General features: G+C 48.1%; 2 protein-coding genes across 2 annotated transcripts in view; one reads left to right on the top strand and one right to left on the bottom strand.

The window, feature by feature from the left end:
* HOMER2 (homer scaffold protein 2) overlaps positions 1 to 22757 on the bottom strand; it is a 126416-nt gene that overhangs the window by 1545 nt on the left and 102114 nt on the right. The window lies entirely within an intron of this gene.
* WHAMM (WASP homolog associated with actin, golgi membranes and microtubules) lies at positions 23 to 22089 on the top strand. Its single transcript, XM_053272967.1, has 10 exons — positions 23 to 845; positions 4853 to 5026; positions 7510 to 7660; positions 9161 to 9330; positions 10038 to 10203; positions 11914 to 12101; positions 14704 to 14790; positions 16158 to 16253; positions 17112 to 17571; positions 17853 to 22089. Exons 1-10 carry the CDS (start codon positions 261 to 263, stop codon positions 18149 to 18151), a joined length of 2376 nt encoding a protein of 791 aa, XP_053128942.1. The 5' UTR covers positions 23 to 260; the 3' UTR covers positions 18152 to 22089.

Raw genomic sequence — 22757 nt, 5'->3', positions numbered from 1 at the left:
AATGAGGCTCGCCACTTCCTGCGGCCGGAGGAACGGAGTCTTCACCCTCTCCGAAAGCCAGCCAGCCAATCGGAAGAGGGAGCGACGCACGACGACGCTGAGGAAGAGCCCCAGCAGCCCCGCCCCCGCCTCGGCCGCTGGGTTGTTTCTGTTTCGCTAAAGAGTTGCAAAGTTTCTCGGGGTTCTAGAACGTTGGCGGAAGCCTTTGAAGTGGCCCGGCCGGGCGGGGGGCAGCAGCCCGCGAGGCCGGGCGCGGCGCGATGGACGCGGAGCCGCAGCTCGACAGCCTGGACGGCTGGGTGGCGGTCAAGGAGAACGTCTTCGGGCAGCCCGAGGCGCCCCACAAGCTGCGCTTCCTGGTGGCCTGGAACGCCGTCGAGAGCAAGTTCGCGGTGACTTGCCACAACCGGACTCTGCAAGAGCAAGCCGGCGGGAAGGCAGGGGCCGAGGACGGCGGCGGGGGCCTCGCCGGAGAGCAGCCGAGCTGGGCCGGCTTGTACTCCTCGCAGGCCTTGCACAACATCCACCGGCAGCTGGCGGCTCTCAACGAGCGGCTGGAGAGCTGCTTCCCGGCGCTGCCCGCCGCGCTGACCGGCCAGAGCGGCCTGTGGGCCTTGCTCTTCCCCGGCTGCCCGGTGCTGGCCGAGGCGGAGCTGGAGGCGCTGTGCCACCGCCTGGAGCGCTACCTGGGCTGGGCGCTGGAGCTGTGCGGCCGCAAAGCCCTGCTGGACACGCTCTTCGCGCACGACCAGGACGAGGAGGACGAATACTTCGAGAACTTGCAGGAGTTCCGCAGGAAAGCCCTGAAGGGGCAGCTGAGCGACGCCAAGGAGGCCTTGCGCAGGGTACAGCCGCAGGCGGGGGTGGCGAGGTGGGGAGAGGCGGCTCGCCCAACCGGGCCAGCTTTGGCGAGCTTTTACGCACGGAAGGGTGTCGCTTTCTCAGGGGCGTAACAAGGCTGGAGTGGGCCGAGAGACAAATTTTTAAAATGGGCCCCTCGCAAATACACACACACACACACTGCACAATATACAGTCATGTGACTTGTCTCTTGGGGCCCCCTTGAGGCGTGGGGGCCCCCAGGCACCTGCTGTCCCTTGCCTAATAGTAGTTACGCTCCTTCTCCGCTGGCGCGCACCCAGGGCCAGCCCAGTAGCCCACCAGGGTCGTCTCTGTTCTTCTGCACAGTAGCTCTGCCCGTTTAAGCAGCTGTGCAGCCGCGAGAAATTAACCAGAAATTAAATTCCCTGGGCTGACCCTGTTGTGGCAAGAGCCCAAGCGGCAAAGGTCTCTGTGCCAGCATCCTGTTTCACACAGTGGCCGACCAGATGCCTCTGGGAAGCCTGCAAACCAGGCATCTGAAGGCAAGATCCTTCTCCTGTTGGCCCTCAGCAGATGGTGTTCGGAGGTGCCATATACTGCCCCTGAGCATGGAAGTTCATGCCACTCTGCTTTCTTTATTTTTACATTTATATCTTGCTCTTTCTCTAAGGAGCCCTAAAATGTACATGGCTGTATTTATCGTCACAACAACCTGGTGATGTAGGTTAGACTGAGAGAGAAGCGACTCAGAGTCAGCCAGTGAGCTTCACGGCTGAATGGGGATTTGAACTCGGGTCTCCCCAGTCCTAGTCCAACACTAACCACTACACCACTCCAGCTCTCTCATAGCCCTTGATAATTGCATTCTCTGAAACACCTGAATCCAACGCGATTTGTTCTACCCAGGACATGTTGTGGCAGTGAATTCTGCAGATTAATTACACATGGTGTGAAGAAGTTCTTTCTCGTCTGTCCTGAATGTGCTGCCAGTCCCACTGAGTGAGTTGTAGTAATATGTGAAGGAGGGGGCAGTTTTTCTATTCACTTTCTCCATGATTGTAAAAACAAACCACTGGAACAATTGATCCATTTAGCTCAGTGACTGGCAGCAGTTTCTCCAAGGTTTCAGGCAGGGGTCTCTCCCAGTCCTACCTGGAGATGGTGCCAAGGGTTGGACCTGGGACCTTCTGCATGCAAAGATGCTCTTCAAGTCTGATGCTCTATTAACTGAGCTGCCCTGGCATCAACTCGTCTTCATGGTGCTTCCCATGGTTGGATAGATGATCCCTTCTAAAGAGTGCAGGTATTACACTGGGAATTTGGAAAAGCAGGTGTTTAACTCAGACTCCTGGAAGTTCTGAAAAGGCATTTGCCGGTACGTTGGATTGGGAGTGGGGAGACCCGAGTTCAAATCTTTGTTCAGCCATGAAACTCACTGGGTGACTCTGGGCCAGTCACTTAACTCTGTCTGACCTACCTCACAGGCTTGTTGTGAGGATAAACATAACCATGTATGCTGCTCTGAAGTTCTTGGCGGAAGAGTAAGATATAATGCAGAAATAAACAAACTGTAATCAAACCATAGTCGGGATCTTGGCAACCACAAATTTTGGCCTGGCTGCTAATAGTGCATGAGCCAACTGGGTTGTTCAGTACTATCTGGAGGAGACTAATGCTCATTGTGATTTTTGACAAGGTCTACGTTCCTAGAGGTGACAGCATTGCAATGTTTTCTGCTTTCAGTGTGTTCGCACACTTTTATCGTCCTGACCACCAGGCCTTCAGTGGCCAAATTTCCAATGATGTTTTAAAAGCTTTATTGCTTTTTTAAAACCACAAAAACCAATATCAAACATTGTCGATGCTGTCAGAGGAGTGGAAATGAAAATTGACAGGAAACAGGAGGAGAGCTGGTTTTGTGGGAGCAAGCAAGGTCTTTGCTAAGCAAGGTCCTTTGCTAAGCAAGGTCTGCCTTGGTTTGCATTTGAATGGGAGACTAGAAGTGTGAGCACTTAAGATATTCCCCTTAGAGGATGGAGCCACTCTGGGAAGAGCAGGAGGTTTCAAGTTCCTTCTCTGGCTTCTCCAAGATAGGGCTGAGAGAGATTCCTGCCTGCAACCTTGGAGAAGCCGCTGCCAGTCTGTGAAGACAATACTGAGCTAGATAGACCACTGGTCTGACTCAGTATATGGCAGCTTCCTATGTTCCTAAATGTGGCCTTTCCCCTGCCATCTGAAGGGCCACAAAGCACTCCAGACGTGGGAGCGAAAGCCACCTGCAGAAAGGGAAAGCCATTTCTCTGGCTCCTGCTTTGAATTTCTCATGCCGTTTGAAGTGGGCACAAGGAATGTCTGCTTGCAAGGCACGAACCACCAGACTCTCAAGTCAGCGGCCGTGTTTGACTTGGGCTTCCATCTGCCGGCCTGCTGGGCAGCCTTGGTTTCATGTAAGCCATTCCCTGTTTAGAAAAATGAAACGTCTTCAGTCAGTGGCTGCCTCCGTACATTTATTAGAAGCTGAAACGAATGAAGTGTTTGAGTCGCCGCTGTGCACCAGTTCAGCTGTGATGTAAAGCAATCAGCACCCTGAAGAGTGTGTCGGCAGTAATATCTTTTCCCCCCTGCTGGATGTAATTGCTTAGGTGCTCTAAATTGCCCACTGTTTTGAAGTCTCGGCTCTTGAATCCGACGCTGTGGCTTCTGGAGCAACGGTTAACAGTTGCAGTTTATGTATGTGAAAATGTAAACATTTCATGTGCCAGGTCCGATGGTAGGTCCCTCAGGTTTCTGAGAGTGGTCAGTCAGGTGCTTGAGGATGGGGCCAAATCTCATCTGCTTTGCATACCAGAGGACCCGGGTTCAATCCCTGGCAGCATCTTCCGGTAGGGCTGGGCAAGACTCTGTCTGAAGACGCTGCCAGTCAGTGTAAGCAGTACTGAGCTCGTTGGAGCAATAGATGAACTTGGTATAGGGCTGTTTCCTTTTCTCTTCTTCCTTTTTTTGGAGGGGAGGCACTCAGAAGCAAAGTGTGAAGGCAACAGTCCTTCCTGGTTTGGTATTCAGAACTATCCCCCCCCCCGCCATATATGGGAGTTCTGGGTAGTTATAATTAGAGCCTTCTGCCTGCAGGCATGCAGGTGCTCTTCCCAGAGCAGCCCCATCCCCTAAGGGGAATATCTTACAGAGCTCACACATGTAGTCTCCCATTCAAATGTGGACCAGGGTGGGCCCTGCTTAGCAAAGGGGACAATTCGTGCTCTCTTCCGAAAGAGCTGGAAATGTTAGGATCTTTAGGGATGCATAACTTCAGTACCTGCAGGCAAGAGAGGGAAGTACTAGCAGCCTCAGGGCAACCTGCAGATTTGTCACAAATTTGAAGGGGGGGAAACCTAAGTGTGGGGAGGGGGATCTCAAACTGCCCCTGTGTAACTCAGTGGAGTGGATTGAATGTAGTTAATAGGCAACCAGGTGGGTGGAGCTAATGGAACTCGATGGTGAGGGGGCAGGGAAGAACAAAAAGAGCAGGAAATTTCTCAGCTTTAAGAATACACCCTCAAGACAGTCACAATGCCTTCTGCTTCTGTGGGGGAAAGGAGTAAAGGTAAAGTGTGCCGTTGGGTCGGTGTCGACTCCTGGCACCCACAGAGCCCTGTGGTTGTCTTTGATAGAATACAAGAGGGATTTACCACTGCCATCTCCTGCGCAGTATAAGATGATGCTTTTCAGCATCTTCCTATATCACTGCTGCCCGATACAGGTGTTTATACCAGTGGGGATTCGAACCGGCAAGGCATACCAGGTACACACTGCAACATTTTGTTATGATGAATAGCCACAGACAGCCTGCGGGGGTCCTCCAGTCGGTGCCACTCTGCGTCTTCCATTCGCTTCAGTCCTGCTTAAGTAGTGGAAATGGTGCAACTCTTAATAACTCTTTCCCCGATGTACACACACGCACTCCCTCCTCGCTCCCGCAGGCATTTGCAGAGACGGGAGCCCTGTTAACTTCAGAACTTTCTTCCCCACTCAGGTTCTTCATCAGCACAAAGATGCCAGCAAGCTGGTCGCCTTAATGGACCTTTACGAGGAGGAAGATGAAGCATACTGGGCCCTGGTTACCGTGGCAACCCAGTTCTACCAATATTTATTGCAGCCGTTTAGAGATATGCGGGAACTGGCCACATTGTACAGACTGGAGATCCTGGTAGGTGTTCCAGCTTTTCCAATGTCCCACTAGAAAGACCTAGTCCCAAATCCTGTTTTAATTGGGCCTACAATTAGAAATACTGTATTGAATGTCCATTGTGACCTCAGGTCTTGAGATCTTGGATATTTCTAGCCTACTACCGCCTAGTCACTTTAAGTGGCGCAGCAGGGAAATGCGTGACTAACAAGCAGAAGGTTGCTGGTTTGAATCCCTGCTGTTTCCTAGACCATGGGAAACCCCTGTATCGGGCAGCAGCGAGATAGGAAGATGCTGAAAGGCGTCATCTCATACTGCACAGGAGGAGGCAATGGCAAACCCCTCCTGTATTCTACCAAAGACAACCACAGGGCTCTGTGGGCGCCAGGTGTCAACACTGACTCGATGGCACACTTTGCCTTTACCCAGAGGAAAGAAAGCTTGTGCGGTGTGTATGCGTTCCCTTCCCTCTTTAATAGCTTCTGTGTTTCCAAACTTCCAGCGCATGAGAGGGGGTCCTAGGAGACCCTGATGGAGGCATGTGTCTCCTCCGCCATCTTGTTTCAAAATGGTGGCCACAGTATAAGCAACACCCTCTTAGAACTCATTTCTTTATGGTGGATCTAAATCCATGAAGCCTAGACTAGGATGTTCAGAGGCAGAGTTATTTAATCACATTTTTATTTGTCCCAGAAAGCCATGTTTCTGTTCTAAATATGTTACTCGTAAAAGGGATAAAGAGAAGCCCATTGACCCTCCCTCCGCACAGTGACCATCACTAAGTCTGGTCATCTCGTCAAGTGTTATCAGGCTCCTAAAGTTTGGGCTGGCTCCTGGATCCAGAAAAAATTGACACCGATTGACAGTCACATCGCAGCACATGATGGAGTTCCTGATCGTGGTGATGGGGGTATTCTTTACCCTATCTGCCATCTTGAAACAAGATGGCCGATCGGAGTACAAGAAACACCCCTTTAGAACCTGTGTGCTGACAGTCTGATACAAACTAAGTTTATAGTACATGGGGAGTGAGTCTGGGATATCTGGACAGAAGGCTTCTTGTTAGAATCTACCATCTTGTAAACCGAGTACTTCCTCCTTAAAACTATATAAAAAAATAGAGGACAAACAAGCCCAATTTCCAGTAATGATTAACAAACACTATGGAATGGAAATACTGTGATGATTTTTTTTAATAAAACTACTAAACCTTTCTAATCCTTCGGGCTTTTAAAATTTGATTTTTAAAATTGATTTTTTAAAAAAGCATTTAAACTTGTATTTTTTGTGCTTTGATGTGTGTGGTGTGGTGTTATTGGGACGTTTTAATGTTGGGGTGTGAGCAATTTATGGGGTGGCTAAAAAAGGAAGCTTCTTATTATTTACTTGTTTTGTAGTTGCAGAACCATAGGATGTTGGATTTTGAAAGGAATCTTAGTGGTCTGTGGCAACCCAGTTCTACTAATGACCTTCCACAACTGGACTCCGCAACCCCCTGTGCTCCATGCAGGAAAACTGCTTCAGTATCCCTAACAGATGGCTGCCCAGCCTCTGTTTGAAAGTCAGGGCTGAGCCAGGTGGACCAAGGGTCTGACTTGGTATAAGGCAGCATCATGTGTTCATTTATTATTATCATCTCTCTATATATAATTCTCTAAGGTGTACCCGTGGCTAATCCCGTGTGTGGCAGATCTCGCGAGAGTTTGTGAGCAGCTGCCAGGAGTTGTGAGAGCCGGGAGGGAGGGAGACCAAGGAGGAGCTGGTAGTGCCACTGTTGCAAGCTGCCGAGGGTGGCCGAGCAGGCAGCAAAAATGGGGCCATTGGCCTCCATGCAAGGAGGATGAGAGCTGTGGGTGGCGGGGGAGGTCGAGGAGAAGGCTGCGGTGCCACTGTGAGCAGCCGAGCAGCTGACAAAAATGGGCTCCTCGTGAGGAGGATGAGAGTTGGGAAGGGGGGAGGCTGAGGAGGCAGCGGCTAAATAATAATAATATTGCCTCCACTGACTTCCATTTGCCAGATTAAGATCTTTTGAAGTTTGTCGCTGAGCCAGTTGAGTGTTTTATTCACTTAAAAAAGGGTTATGTCTCGATGTGAGTACGGCAGAATCAGTTCTGCACCAGAAGACATAAATGATGAGAAGCAGTGCTAAACTGCAAAGGTTTGAGATGATTGAGGAACAGGCTGAAAAGGGTTGAAATGACACTGTGGAGTAGGAGCAGCAGTTTGCCAGGGCTACACCGCTGAGTTGGGGAATGATTAATGGGCATAAAATAGTCACATGTTGGCAGCCACCAATGGACCCGATGGTCTGACTCGGTGTATGGCAGCTTCTTAAAATGCAATGTGAGAATACTGTGAATACCTTTAACAGCAGACAGACCAAATTGCAGCACATCTTTCACACACACCCGCCCAACTGCATCTGTGCACTGTTCAGAGGGCGCACCTTTTGCGCTGTTCTGCGTTTGCATTTTGACGGAGCTCCTCACGGATTCCCTTTGCAGAAAGCCTTGCGGGCAGACCGGCTGGGCCCGAAAAGGATCGAAGCCTTGCAGAAGGAGGCCGAGGAGTGGGCGAAGCAGGCCGAGGAAGCTGTGTGCTCCATTCAAGACATCACAGTGGGCTACTTCAGGGAGACCGTGACAGCTCTTGCAGGTGAGGGAGGGAGCCCCACAGCCAGCTTCAGACGGGCGAGCAGAGCGGGAGGCAGCGGATCTGACCCAGGGGGCACGATCCACTGAGAAGTTCCTGTCCATAAGTATTTATGTTTACATGGGTATCCTGCTCTTCCTTCAAGGAGCCCAGAGTGGTGTGCATGGTGATGTTTATCCTCACAATAACCCTGAGAGGTAGGACTGGCCGAGTCACCCCGTGAGTTTCAGGGCTGAGTGGGGATTTGAACTTGGGTTTCCCTGGTCCCTGTTTAGCAAGGGTCACTCGCTAGCCCAAGGAGTGACAGGGTCACTCGCTAGCCCAAGGTCATCCAGGGAACTGCGTGGAAATTTGAGCTTGGTGTCCACCCAGCATCTAATCACCACCCCACACTGGTTCTCTAGTTGTCTCAATAATCCTTCCAACCCTCTGAGGCAGGTTAGCTCTTGCTTACCTATTAAAAACTTGTGCTTCTTGCCTTCTCAATCCAAAGACTTTCAGTGCCGCTTGCGATTTTTTTCAAAAAAGGAGCTCAGCTCTTGCAGTCCGGAGCTCTGAGAGAGTCTTCTGCTTGATGGCAGTTTTGCTTTTTAAGAAAAATTAACTCTCTGGTTCCAAAACCAACCAAAGGCTACCATGGCTGGGGTAAGATTTGAACCAAGGACTGCCTGGTCCATGTTCTGTTCCCCCAACTTTCAGTGTAAGATGTTGGAAGGTATGTGATCCTGTTCATTTGCTGAAGCTAAGCCAGTCCAGGTCTGGTCAGTGCCTGGATGGGAGACCCTGAATGGGTTTGGTCAGTGCCTGCAAACCCCCACGGAAGGCATCTTTGGTTTCCATCGGGGATGACGCATGTGATGTACATGTAATTCAGGCCTTGACAGATTTTCTTTGGATCTAGGAGCCAGCCCAAACATTTAGGAGCCAGAGTACACTTAATATTTAAGTGTAGTCTTAAAGGCAGAGTCCACTTAAATTTATATGTATTTGTCCCTGATAGCCTAGTTTCTGTTCTGAGTATGTTAATAGCAAAGGGGAGAAAGAGAAACCCATTTACCCTCTCCCTCCACAATGTCCTTTACGAAGTCTGGTAATTTTGTCACCAGACTTAGTGATGGACAGAATGGAGGGGGAGGGGTAAATAGGCTTCTCTTTGTCCCCTTTTTGAGTAACCTACTCAGAACAAAGATAGGGCTGCCTGGGACAAATTAATATTTTATTAAATAACTCTGCCTCCCAGTTTCCTCATCTGGGTGCCATGTGCCGTGGCTCCCTGGCGCCTGGGATTTGCCAAGTCCTGATGTAATCAATAGAGTAAATACATTGATTTGTGAGTGCAGCTGTCTTAAAGTTGTTCCAGTTTCCCCTTCCATTTGCAGAATGCCCAGGCACATTTCAAATGCCACTTGGTTCAATATGTGCCTGGTTTTTGAGTAGACTCGAGGCCATTCTTAGCAGCGTGGTATCTATTTGATGTTGGGTTTTTTTGCTACTCTCTGACAGCAATGCAGAAGCAGATGGAGCAAGACCGAAAGCGGTTTGGCCAAGCTGCTTGGGCGGCAGCTTCTCCGAGACTAGAAAACCTCAAGTACCTGTTAGCGAAGGAGACCCTTCAGCATATGAGAGCCAAAGAGCTGTGTCTGAACCACAAGAGAGCAGACATCCGAAAGAAAGTAAGGCTGTAGCAACGTTGAGGAGTCATATAAGGATGTGGCAAAACTAGTACACAAGTCAAATGTTCATTGACAAAGGACAAATGCTCATTGTGGATTTTGGCAAGGTCCACACCCCTAGAGATGGAATTGCATTGCAAAACATTCAGCTTTCAGTGTGTTATCATTCTTTTATTGTCCTGACCTTCGGGTAGTGATGCAACTGGTACTCAGAGGCATGCCTGTGGCTTCCGGCGGCATTTGGTGGGCCACTGTGCGAAACAAGATGCTGGACTAGATGGGCTTCCTTGGGCCTGATCCAGCAGAGCTGTTCTTATGCTGGGGATTGAATCTGCTCTCCTGCCTTTGAGGCTGGAGGTGGCCCACAGACCTCCGACTAGTAGCCGTTGATAGACCTCTCCTCCATGAAGTTATCCAAACCCTTCCTGTTATCCAAACTCTTCTTTTGCATCTTCCAGTAGGGCTGGGAAAGACCCCAGTGCTCCCTGTTCTCCCAAGGCATACATTAACGCCAATCCGTAGGATCAATATGTTTTTAATATGCATTAATAAATTGCCATACATTGTGCAAGAGGTAGCCCTAGATGCCTTTTTGGAATTGTCCTCTGATGGGGAAGGATGAGTGGGAAGAATTCAGAGTGAGGCTTCTGAATCAGCTGCTTGTGGTCTTGACAATGCTTCCTTCCTTCTGCCCGGAATCTGTCCAGATGCAGAGCTTGGGCGAGCAAGAGAACGACATGGCCTGTGTCGAAGAGCTGGAAATAGAGTATTATGAAACCCAGCTGGAGCTGTATGAGGTGCAGTTTGAGATCCTGAAGAATGAGGAGATGCTGCTTGTCACACAGCTGGAGACCTTGCGGAGACAGATGAAAGGTGCGGGGCGGGGGGGGGCGGCCTTGGCCAGGGTGGCCACTTTCCCTGTTCGTGCTTAGTCCTAGTGGTTGGCTTCTGGAGGAGAGAGGGGGCCTGGCCCTCTGTGACAACCCCCCTTGGCTGCTGTGTTCAGAAAAAACGAGGGGAAGGCGAGGAGTGATGGTGGTAGAACCATTAAATGATTTTGTGTAATTGATTTAGCTTTGATTTTAATTGTTTTGTTTTGTTTTGTTTTGCTGTAAACCGCCCTGAGCCATTTTTTGGAAGGGCGGTATATACATCAAATAATAAATAAAATAAATTAAGGGCCCCACCTAATCGGAGGACTAGCTGTTCCAAGGCCAGGAGTGTTATTTTGTTTTGCAAGCCAACAGCCAGTTACCTAGGAAGGTGCCTCCTACCATGTTGGACCATCTATAGCAGAGGCTCTCCAGGGCTTCAAATGGGTCTTTCCCAGCCCTACCTGGAGATGCTCCCAGGGATTGGACCTGCGACCTTCTGCATGCCAAGCAGACACTCTGCCACTGAGCTGTGACTTCTTGCGGAGTCCCTCTGGCTCAGAATTGGCTACACTGACTGGCAGCATCTCTCTAGTGTTTCACAGGGTCTTTTTCCAGTCCCACCTGGAGATTCCAGGGATAGGACCTGGGACCTTCTGCATGCAGAGTAGATGCTCTGCCACTGAGCTGCAGCCTCATCCCCAAAAGGGTGCCCTGGAAGCTGCCCTATCTGGGGTCAGACCATTGGCCCATCTAGCTCAATATGATCTGCTTGGGTTTCCAAGGGGTACTTCCCAGTCCTACCAGGGATCCAGCCAGGGTCCTTCTGCATCCCAAGCATATGTTTTCCCACTGAGCTTTGGTCCTTCCCCTCTGAGACTGCTCCAGGTGCACCTTCCTGAGTAGTTGGGTCCTAAGACAAGATCGGCTCCTTCTAGCCCAGGGATTCTCAATGTGTGGGTCCCCAGATGTAATTGGACTTCAACTCCCATAATTCCCAACCAAAGGCCACTGGGGCTGAGGATTATGGGAGTTGAAGTCCAATAACATCTGGGGACCCACACGTTGAGAAACCCTGCCTAGCTGTTAAGGCTTCACTTCTTTGGTGCAGATGCATGGGGGCATAGACAGGAGGCTTCAGGGTGCACCTCTGCATCAGGCACAGCTGAATGATCCAACCATACCCAATGCAAAGAGGCAGCAGAGTTGTCTGACCCTCGCAGAAGCTGGTCGAGAAAAGGCAAGGCTGCAGCTTTGCTGTGGGACAGGGAGGGGCCATAGCTCCGTGATAGATAGACTATTATGGTCATTGACCAGTGCACATAGCTCAGTGTTGGAGCATGTGCCTTGCGTGCAAATGGGCCCAGGTTCAAGCCCTGGCATCTCCAGCTAATATAATCAGGTGTTGGGGAAGATCTCTGCCCAAAACCCTGGAAAGATGCAGCCAGTTTAGAGTAGACAGCAGCAGTAGAGGTGGGTCAATAATCTGATGGTTTTCTGGCAGCAACATGTCAGAGCAGTAAATCATGCAGGAGCCCAAAGGGTAACCTCCCTGATGGTCTGGTCCTTTGGGGCTCACCAGCACTTTGATTATTTAATGAATTGTTTGGTTTCTTGCAGCACACTGGGAATGACTAGTTTAGAATCGCTAAAGATGCTTCCTATATTTTATTTATTTTTGCACTCTTACCGTTAAATTTTGCCTTACTAGAGATTCAGGATGAAGTTGTTTATTATGACACCTGTGAAAACCCTGATGAGTTGGAAGCTGCTGATCAAGGACTAGAACTCACCCACGCACCTTCCTCTGAAATGGTTCAGCTGAGACAGAGGACCCAGCAGCTGGAGACAAAACGGGGGATTATCTGCTCCCGGAGAGCCTATCTCAGAAACAAGAAGGTAAATAGTGTGCTATTATAATATAATAGTGAAATTATATTATAATATAATAGTGAAATGCACACATTTCAGGTGTGCTGTTGATGTGGGAGGGGGCTGTATGCTTCTACTGCAGTTCCACCCAAGCATGGCAACAGCGTGGAATAAATTATTGGCTTAATTCTTGTCTAACCTTGGGGTAATTCTAAGAGTAACGGAATCAGGCACATTACCACTTTTTCAATTACTGTAGCCATAAGCAAACTTTCAAATTGATATTATATATTCCCACCGGCAAGAGAACATCCCCCTAAAATATTATAGTGTCTGAAATAAGCCAAACGTGTTTGTAACGGAATCAGAATTTGTAGGGATCACTTCTGATTCCGTTACTGGTGTATTTTGCATGTTTCAGTGAGTATCCATAATATTTTAGTGTTTTGAAAAAGGATGGCCTTATAGTAGATGTTCTTTTGCCAGTGGGTATATATAATATCAGCTTGAAAATTTGATTATGGCTGCAGTCACTGAAAAAGAGGTAACGTGCCGGATTCCATTTTCCTTGGAATTGTCCCTTGATTACTCATTCAGGCTCTACAGAGGTATTGATAACTAACTGTTTGTCATGTGGGTTATATATAGTTCCCTGACAGGGCTCTTCTGCACAGATCTGCAGCACGATTCTTCTTAGTCCAAGGAAAGTGTGGGGAAGAGTCTAGCAGCTAAACTGTGCATGAGGATGGTGCAGTTACTTCTCTATGCCTGAATACAAAATGGATGCAAAAATTTCTCAGACTCCCAAGTACCTCAGTTTTCATTAGCTGACATCCAACATTGGAGGGCCAGTGTGGGAAACAGGATGCTGGACTAGATAGGCCTTGGGCCTGACCCAGCAGATCTGTTCTTCTTATGCTGAATGTCAGCCAATGAGAATTTGCAGCACATTCACAGCCATAAGGAATAGAAACTTGGGTTTTAAAAAATATCAGCTGATGTTCAGTGCAGTGTAATGCTGGTGTAAGGGACCTGCTGGGACTGCTACGCATGTGGAAGGCAGTCCTGGCAATGTTGCGGAAGAGCATTCTTCCGCTTACACAAATATTTACCAGTCACCCCTGATAACTGGGCAAAGAGGCACCTTTTTAACGTGGTGATTCTCTTTATTTAGCAGGGGGAGAGTAACTGGCCCAATCCAACCCCAGCACAGGACCTCCAGTGGCTGTTGCTGGTGTCTATCTTACATTTCCTTTAGATTGTGAGCCCTTTGGGGACAGGGATCCATCCATCTTATATTTATTATTTATCTATGTAAACTGCTTTGGAAACTTTTGTTGAAAAGCAGTATATTATATAAATATTATTTGTTGTTAAAACAGCTGTGTGAAGTTGCACAGCACTACCATAGAAGCAGTGCTGTGCAACTGCATGTGGGCTGTTTTGAGTATCTGTATAAGAGTGCTCTTCCACAACACTGCCAGGGCAGTCTCAGTGGGTCCCTAACACCAGCATTGCACTGCACTGAACATCGGCCAATATTTTTGAAAACCCAAGTTTCTAGTCCTTATGGTTGTGAATGTGTTTGGGTATGTCCATGTCTCCAGAGTTGGAGTGGTGGCTGAATAGATGTTGATTATTCACATTTGCCCCATTTTGCACCACTGAAGATCACAGAAATCACCCCCTTCCCCTTTTGGCCACATGTGAAAGAGGTGGCAAAATTGGGGGAACATTTCAGCCTTGTGCTTTAGGCTGCACTCTGTTTTTGCAAGGCAACGGTAGGGCCCAGCAAAGCTCACGAGTGCCTTTTATGAAGAGAATATATACCTTAGAATATCTGGAAACAGGTAGGAACTCCATGACTTGGACACAAAGTTGACATGGAGAACATTGCCTGAAGGTAGAAAGCTTGAAGACAGTGCATGCCTGTGGTCGTGATCTCTCTGTATTTGGGGAAGAGAGCTATGCGAGCATGAATTGTCCCCTTTGCTAAGCAGGGCCCATTCTGGTTTGCATTTGGATGGGTTGTTCAAATGTGAGCACTAGTGGTGTGCACGGAACCAAGCCTCTGTGGTCCGGTGCCGGGGTGGGGGGTGGTTCTTTAAGAGCTGGGGACGCACTTACCCTTCTTGCCGCTTTTCTGCACGGTACTTCCGGCCCAAAACGGGGGCAGGGAGGTACACTGCCTCCCCAAGAAGTTTTTTTTTTAAAGTGTGCTGGTGGGAAAGCAACGGGAGGGGTAAGTGCACCCCCTCTGCAATGGCCTCCAGACCAGTTCTTGCATATCCCTATTGAGCACTGTCTGTTGTAAAGGTCCCTTAGGAGATCTAGCTCAGCGGAAGAGCATCTGCATGCTTGCACGCAGAAAGTTCCAAGTTCACTCCCTGGTGGCTCCAGGTTGTGCTGGGAGAGACTGCTGCCAGACCGAGTAGGCCGTTCTGAGCTAGGTGGACCAATGGTCTGACTCAGTAGAAGGCAGCTTCCAATGTTCCATCTTTGCTCTCCACTTTATCCAACCCTCTGGATCTCTGCTCAGCTCTCCTTTCTTTTAAAAACCCCAGGTATACACCTACCTTTTAACAGACAGCTGAGGCGGCGTTTTGTACTGGCTTCTTTTTTTTTTCAGGATCAGTGTGAAGAGAGCCGCCGTCTCCGTCTCCAGGAGGCACGAGAGAGCACTCGGCATTTCTTGCAACACCACAGCATTCAGATGGTGCGTACCCAGAAGAGAAGAAGCCCTCTGTAAGGGCCAGTTCTGTGTATGTGCTGTGATTTGGGAGCACAGCAACATTGCAGAATTCAGCTCTCATCTTGGTGGCTGTTTCTTCTTCTTCTTCTTCTTCTTCAAAGGCTTCTAGTTTTTATGGTTGCAAGGATACACTCAAGTGTTCAGGTAATGCCTGCTGAGATCTCAGTCAGGGAGGTGTCTAAATACGAACGCCGGAGGTTGAGGGTGGGGCTTCCCTCCCCTCTCCAGAGTTAGCAAAACTACAAATCTGCTCAGTTGGAATAAAATATGCAAGTTGCGGAATTCTGCAACTCCGCGTGTATTTAGGAATCTTGTGATGACACTCTCCCAATACAGAAACTGAAATCTGGGCTCCTTGGAGGAAGAGCGGGATATAAAATGTAAATTAAAATAACGTAAAAACCCAGCACCTGGAGAGTTCTTCTTTTCAAAAAACAACTCCAGACCCTAAGGTTACAGAGAAGATTTTGAGTGGGTGTTGGCACACCTTGAGGATTCCACATTGGAGGGTGGTGGAATCTGAGTGGGATATCCAGTGGTTAAAAGCACGAGGGTTTAGTGCCTTGCCAAGCATTTTATGCCTCTGTTTGACTAGCAGATGATTTTGGTTCATTTTGCATCATGTATTCAGTCTATGGCCTTTGTGCGTAAAGGTCAGACCATACGTAAGGGATGGGACTGTAGCTCCATAGTGGGGCATCTGTTTGTATGCAGGAGGTCGTAGGTTTGCTCGCTAGCATCTCCAGATAGGGCTGGGGAAAGCCGCTGCCAGTCAGTGTAGACAATACTGAGTTAGAGGGACCAGTGGCCTGACTCCGTATGAGGAAGCTCCTTATGTTTCCTCATAGCCCTACAGTACTCCGACTCCTCCTGCTAACTGCGGTGAGGCATCTTTTAAAGTGGTAGTACTCTGATATTTAACAGGGAGAGAGCAACTGTCTCTATGCAGCTCAGCATAACATTTCTTCAGTGGCTCTTGCAGTGTGTGTGCGTGTGTGTGTGAGTGTGTATGTGTATTAGACTGAACCCTTTTGGAACAGGAAACCATTTTCTTAAACCTTTTGCAATGCAAACCATGTTGAGAACTTTTTTAAAATTGAAAAGTGCTTGGTATATCAATAGTTTTATGAATAATAATATTGCCACTAGTGAGGTTAACAAATAGTGCCTTTTCCAAGGTTACCTGTCAAAGCTATGGCTGAGTCTGAATTTGAACCCGAGACCTCGTGTTTTTATCGCTAACTAAGCTACAGAGGCTGTTAGTTTTGCCGGGAGTGGTGGTAGCACACCTGTATACTCTCACACATATGTTTACCTATGTTCAAATGCAGAAGAGAGACAAGAAGAAAGAAGAAGAGAAAACGAAAAAAGCTTGGATAAAGCAGGAGCGTGAGAAGACCCTGGAGAGGCTCAAAACCTTCAAGGAGGCAAGCACTGCCAGAATCTAGCAGTTCTCAATTTCCTGCATGATGGAAGAACACTTTTTATTTATTGCTTTCAAGTAACTGTGTCAGATATGATTTGAAATGTCACGGGCCATGGTCTCTCAAACCTGGCTCCCCAGATGATGTTGAACTACTATTCCCATCATCCCCAGGCACAAGAGGATTGTGATGATGGGAGACCGTCTGAGGACCCACGTTGGAGAGCCCCGGGGGGCAGCATTGAAAGCAGAAGTGTTGATCTATCATATCTGTTCCTCGGTAGAGCCCACAACAGCTAGGGGGAAGGACTGATGCCACAGGGTGGAGCCTTGCACTCCCAAATCCACTCTTTGGGATTTGGATGGGAAGACCCGGGTTCGAATCTCCACTCTGCCATGGACAGCTTTGCCATAACATGCTCCATGGGTTTCTAGCTGAGGGTAAAACAAGAATAGCCTCATATATGCTACCCTGAGCTCCTTAGATGAAAGTTATGCTTTAAAAAATCTTTCTATTTTAGTGTGTGTTGTGCTTCTTTAAAAACAAATTTTGCTGTAAGCCACCATGATTTCTTATATGAAGAATGGTGGCATATACAGCTCATCTAGTAAATAAATAAAAAGGTGGGGTACCAGTGTGATTAAAATACTTCTAACTTAAACACAAAAGGGATTCCTGTGCTTTAGGCTCATGCAGGATTAACAGATGGATTTGGGCAGAAGCTTTGGTAGTCCATGGTGTTACGAGGCAATCGTTTGTGTTTGCTTGGCAGACGAATACAGCTGGAGTTTTTAAGAAGTGCTGCTAGTCCTTATGGTTTCCGTAGCCTTGTCTGAAACATGGTCCTTTCCCCCCTTGCAGAAATGTCCTGCTCAGTTTGTGCTGAAGACGTCTCGGTCCCAGCCTCTGAACTCTAAACAGCCACTGGGTGCATCCCGCCGGACTCCATCAGCAAAATCCACTCAGCCCTTGTCAATCAGCGGCAAGCTGCCCCCTAAGCACTCCAGGACCTCCCGCCCCATCCAAGCCAAAGGCCCCAAAGCGCTGCGCCCGAAGCCCTCGGCAGATATCCCCATCCATATTTTTGCTCCCCCGGCTGACCCAAAGCACTGCAAACAGACTGAGGAGGTGCCTCCCCTGCCACCGCTGCCTCCCCCCCCACCCGCTCCCCCGCTGCCAGATGCCCATCTAGGTGGCTTAAAGAGGACGACACAAGCCAGTGATCAACCACTGCCCCTCGTGAGCGAGGAGCCTCCAAGGAGAAGTCCCGGTGCAGAGAGAGCAGCTAAGACAGCAGCACACACGGCAAACACCTGTACAGGTAAAGAGGCCGAGCGTTCTGCTTTTCCTGTGCCTATCATTGCTAATCTTGTTGTAGCTTCACTGACGTGCCATATGGCTGGAATTCCTGGAAGTTGGTCAGTCAGGAACGAGTAGCCCGGCTGGAGGGCTCTGAATACCCCCGGGGGGCCCATCAGGTAGCCCTACCTTAATAATAATAATAATAATAAAAATCCAGGGATTCTGCAAAAAAAATTCCTCCTTGTTCTTTATGACTCTGAATTTGTTTGATGATAACCATTTTGTTTGTTTTTGTCCCAGGAACCATGGATGAGGTTTTGGCATCATTAAGGCGTGGCGAAATCCTCCTCCGCAAAGTGGAACCTCCCCGCCCGCCTCCTTCCTCTGGTTCCTCCCTCAATGACGGCATCCTTGCGGCCATAAGGCAGGGAGTGAAGCTGCGGAAAGTGAGTCCGGAGCCCAAGACAGACCTTCAGAAGGCATCGAACAATGAGCTGGAGAGAAGTATAAAAGCGGCTATGCTGAGGATCAAGAAAGTGTCTGCTGACTCGGAAGAGGATGAAAACAATGACCAGAACAGTGGCGAATGGAATAGTTAAGAGAGGGGTTTTTAAACGATGTGGTGGGGAACCTACGAGGGTTCTTTGGAAGCTTATCGAGGATTTCTCCGTGAGAAGGTCAGCCATGGAGGACAAGCTTCCATGAAGACAGGTAGCCCTCCACGTTAATCTTCCTCTGCAGTATCAAGCCCGAGAGTGTATTGGTGTATTCTTGGCCACGCTTTCAGTCACAGTAACAGACAAGCCCCTCAGTGAGGTGCCCTCAGGGCAGCCCTATCGCTGCTTGGGCTCCCCTACAGTTCGGAGGAACATAGGAAGCTGCCATCTGCTGAGTCAGGTAATTGGTGCATCCAGCTCAGTAGATGTCTACTCTGACTGGCAGCAGCTCCCCAAGCACAATTTTTTTTCAACCCTACGTGGAGATGCCAGGGATTGACCCTAAGACCTCATGCATGCCAGGCAACCGCTCTACCATTGAGCTGTGGCCCCATGGATGGTGGAAGCAAGATCTTTCTGGACCTCTTGGTTGCCATTTTCCCCATTTGACCTTGACCTGCCCAACTATAGAACTTGCTCAGTGTTACCTTGACTGCTTGAGAGCTGAAAGGGCACTGGCTGGGGTGGGGGAATAATGTCTTCTAGTGGCAGCCATATTTTCCCCTCCAGTATCCCCAGAATAATGCTATACTGGAGGCACTATGGGGAGAAAATGGTGGCCAAGTCCAATCCTCTCCTTCAGCTGGTTGTGAGCCCTGGCAGAAGATGTCATAGCTGGAATGCATTTCCTAGAACAGGGTTGCACAATTTTGGCCCTCCAGAAGTTTCTGGCCTATAACTCTTATCATCATCATCATCATCATCATCATCATCCCTAGCCCTGTGGCCAGTAGGCATGAATGGTAGGACTTGTAGCCCAACATCTGCAAGAGAGCCTAAGGTCTGTGGCCCTAGAACAGGCCCCAGAATCCTTTGCACTGGAGCTTGGGGAACAGAGGCCTCTCCGGTTTGCAGCCACGGACTTATTAGATTCAGAACAGGTTTACAGAGATGGAACATGACACTTTGATTGAATGTTTCACCTTTTAGGAAGAAGCTTGGTCTTTCTAGGAAACGGAGGCAGTGTGCTTCTCAGATGATTGCACATCCACCCAAAGACCATTTGGAATGGTTAAAACTGTCCTGATTTTGTTGAAGTTATTTCTTTGTTGTAATCAAACATTAAATCCTCGGTATTCTCTACAGTTACCAGAAATCAGCCCATGTCAGTCAAACCAAGGAAATGAATTGAGGAAAGACTTGAAAATGTAACACTAAAGAAAGAGTTTTAAACACTAAGCATTGCTGTGAGTAGTTTTACAAGGATGGGGAAGCCATCTTTTGGTGGTCCCTATACTGCTCCTCAAAATAAGAATAGATATTGCAGCAAAGAAATGATATTAACACCATGGGAATTGCCTGCCTGTGTGATAATGGTGCTTGCATGTGAGCACTTCTTGTGACTGTTGAATATACATACATATTTGCTTAAATTCCACATGGATTCTTTCAACAATACTGTAAAATGAACTAAAAACAGTGGGGCGTGTGTGTGTTGGCAAGGAATGAAATCTCAAGGTATTTTACGCAGTATTTACCAACCTGAAGACTTCAATACAGCACTGTTCACATTTTGCTTGCATTTTTATAGATGCTTTGTGATTGTGCCATAATCTGTATTGGGGAAGTCAGGCCGGGCTAGTGGGGGAGGGATCCATCATCTCCTTCCTCTGCCCCCACAAACACAATGCAGTTTGGCCTCTCCAGTGGGGTGGGTGAGGGGGGCATACTGAAGCAGTGCTTCCCAAGCAACATAAGACAGTGTTGCTGAAGGAGGTCTTAGCACCTCCAGCAGCAGAGGTATCTGCATGCCCCCCCCACTCGGCCAAGTGAGTGCAGAAGCCAAGGTGGGGCCTAGGCCAGGATGAGTCTGGGTTGCTATGGCTCTAGGCATCAAATGCTGCCAAGTTTAGCCCTGTTCGCACATTATGTTGTACCTGTGTTCCAATATCTGTATACACTCACATGTTTTTGTGTGTGTCTGTACATGTGTTCATTTTAGAAGTGAGCCTGGATACAGGCCCCTTCAAATGGGAAGGGTACCTCTGCACCTGTACACAGCATAATTGAACAATTGCACCTCCATACGCTGTACACAGATTGTACAAAGGGTTTGCCATAATGCGTGAACCGTGATAACCGAGGTTGGAGTGTTGGACTAGGTCCGGGGAGACCCGAGTTCAAATCCCCATTCCGCCTTGAAATTCACTGGGTGACTCTGGACTCCCGTCTCTCTCAAGAAACCCACCTCAAAGTGTTGGTGTGATAATAAACATAACCCTATACAGTGCTCTGTGCGTCTTGGAGGAAAAGAGGGATATAAATAAAATAAACTATCTTCACAACCACCTCACAGCAAAGTCGATTAGGCTGTGAAATAATGATTCTTTTTTTCTGTTTTCAGCAAAAATTTGAAGTAGGCGTTTAAAAGTTAACCTGAATCATAATTCACAACAAAATTGGCTATGGATCATTACATATATATTTCTCACTTCTGTACTCAAAACTGTAAGAATATTCTGACCAGATCTAACATGGCAATAAAGAAATATGTTCCATTGTTCTAAAAACATAATCCTTAGTTCTCTTAAGAGAACTCTTAGCATCTAGGCTTCTGCTGTTTCCCATCTGCTCAAAATTTTGGTTTTAGAGGCTACCAGAAGGCTCAACACTAATTTTTTATCCCCTTTAACAACAGTATTTAATGCAACCTATCACAAATTTTGAAGGATTCAAGGGTAGGTCATATGTTGCAACATCTTTGCCTGTTTTAACCACTTCCCCCCCAGAAACACTCCTAAGTTTATATCACTTAACCAAGTGCTCACACATCAAGTCTCCCATTCATATGCAACCAGGGTGGACCCTGCTTAGCTAAGGGGACAAGTCATGCTTGCTACCACAAGACCAGCTCCCTTCTGCTGTTGCCTTCTGGACACCAGAAGTAACTAGTGTTCAGATGCATTCTATCTCTGAACCTGGAGATGATAAATAGCCATCATGACTAGTAGCCAGTGACATCCCCTATCACCACCATTAGTGCATGAACCAACTGGAGTGGGTGGTACCATCTGGATCACCCCACCCTTACCTGGCAGTGCTGGGGATTGAACAGGGGACCTTTCGAACATGAGCCAGCTCAAGCAGTTGGTATTCTCTGTGGGGATGAATGCTCATTGTGTTTATGACAAGATCTCCGCCCCTAGAGATGGAAAATAGGCCATAGCATTGCAATACTAACAGCGTTTAGTGTGTTGCTTACAAGTTAAGCTTCATTGAACTCTATGAGATGGTCTAAATAAAGAGGGAACAATTGGACAATCCCTGAAAAGTGGTGTTGGTGGAGGATAATGGAAAGACTCTTTTTAAAATGTGGATGGGAAATTCCTGTGGAATTCCTGCCCCTCTCTGCAGCCCAGTCTTGAGCAGAAAGACCAAGGCAAAGGGTGGGTGTTTGAAGCCTCATTTCTAAAGCCAGCATTATTTAGGAGTCTATACAAAGTCTTCACTACTTATGCAGCACGGAAGGTAAGGTGATCACCTTAACTTACAATTTCTACATTTTTAGAGATTGAGGATTGTCAGCACCTTAACCCTCATCTTAAAACCAAAGGGTGTTTTTTTTTAAATTTATGAATAGGCTTGGTTGCAAATGTGAACACAGGAGTGAGAGGCTTTGAAAATGAGGAGCAAAGCAGTAAATTCCCTACTGGTCAACAACCACAGACAGAGAGCTGGGTTAATACCTTAATTGCTGGTGGGGTGTGTGTGTGTGTGTGTGTGTGTGTCTAAGTGGTGTGTTTTTTTTAACCATTGTGTGGACTTTTGGTGTGCAACTCTCACTTTTTCTAAAATAAAGGCTGTCTTACATTTCAAAGCCATTTTGGACTACTGATATCCATTAGGCAACTGAAGTGAAAAAAGCAATCACAACACACAGCGGTAGAACCAGCAACGGAGTGCCAACCAAACATTTCAAACACAGCTGAGCTGCTTTGGGGGGATATAAATGAGATGCTTTCCTTCGGGAAGCAGGAAGACATTCACCCTTAGCTTGTCTAAGGTCATCTACCTCATTCACGTCAGAGAGGACGAACCAGCAAATTCCTAACTCGTGGCTCTTGCCCACCAAGTCACCATATGAAGCTGCCGTATACCAGCTCAGGATTGGCTATACTTAAGAGGCAGCAGTTCACCAAGGTTTCGGGGGGGGGGTCTTTCCCCACCCCTACCTGGAGTTGCTGGGGATTGAACAGGGGACCTTTAGAACATGAGTCAGCTGAGTTATCTGCAGGGAGCAGGGGTGTGGTGGTGGGGGGATGCACAGGGATGGAGTGCTGGTACTTCTCCCCTTCTCTGGCTGTTGGGGTGGACATGGCCATGGAGAGCACCTGCACGTCTGCATCTGCGACGACATCACTGGTGGGAAGAGATGGAAAATAGGCCCCAGCACTGCAGTACTTGCAGCTTCCAGTGTCTTTGCATACTTTTATCGGGCCTGCAGCACCCAAGTTTACCATGGCGTTTTAAGAGCTTTTACAAGTGTTAA

Source organism: Hemicordylus capensis, chromosome 10, assembly GCF_027244095.1.
Source record: "Hemicordylus capensis ecotype Gifberg chromosome 10, rHemCap1.1.pri, whole genome shotgun sequence".
Classification (NCBI taxonomy): domain Eukaryota; kingdom Metazoa; phylum Chordata; class Lepidosauria; order Squamata; family Cordylidae; genus Hemicordylus; species Hemicordylus capensis.
This window is presented reverse-complemented; position numbering and strand designations above follow the sequence as displayed.

Coding starts and splice junctions, on each gene's coding strand:
- WHAMM (XM_053272967.1), top strand. CDS start 261: ATGGACGCGGAGCCGCAGCTCGACAGCCTGGACGGCTGGGTGGCGGTC. Junction 9,331..10,037: donor GAGCAGACATCCGAAAGAAA/GTAAGGCTGTAG, acceptor GAATCTGTCCAG/ATGCAGAGCTTGGGCGAGCA. Junction 12,102..14,703: donor CCTATCTCAGAAACAAGAAG/GTAAATAGTGTG, acceptor TTTTTTTTTCAG/GATCAGTGTGAAGAGAGCCG.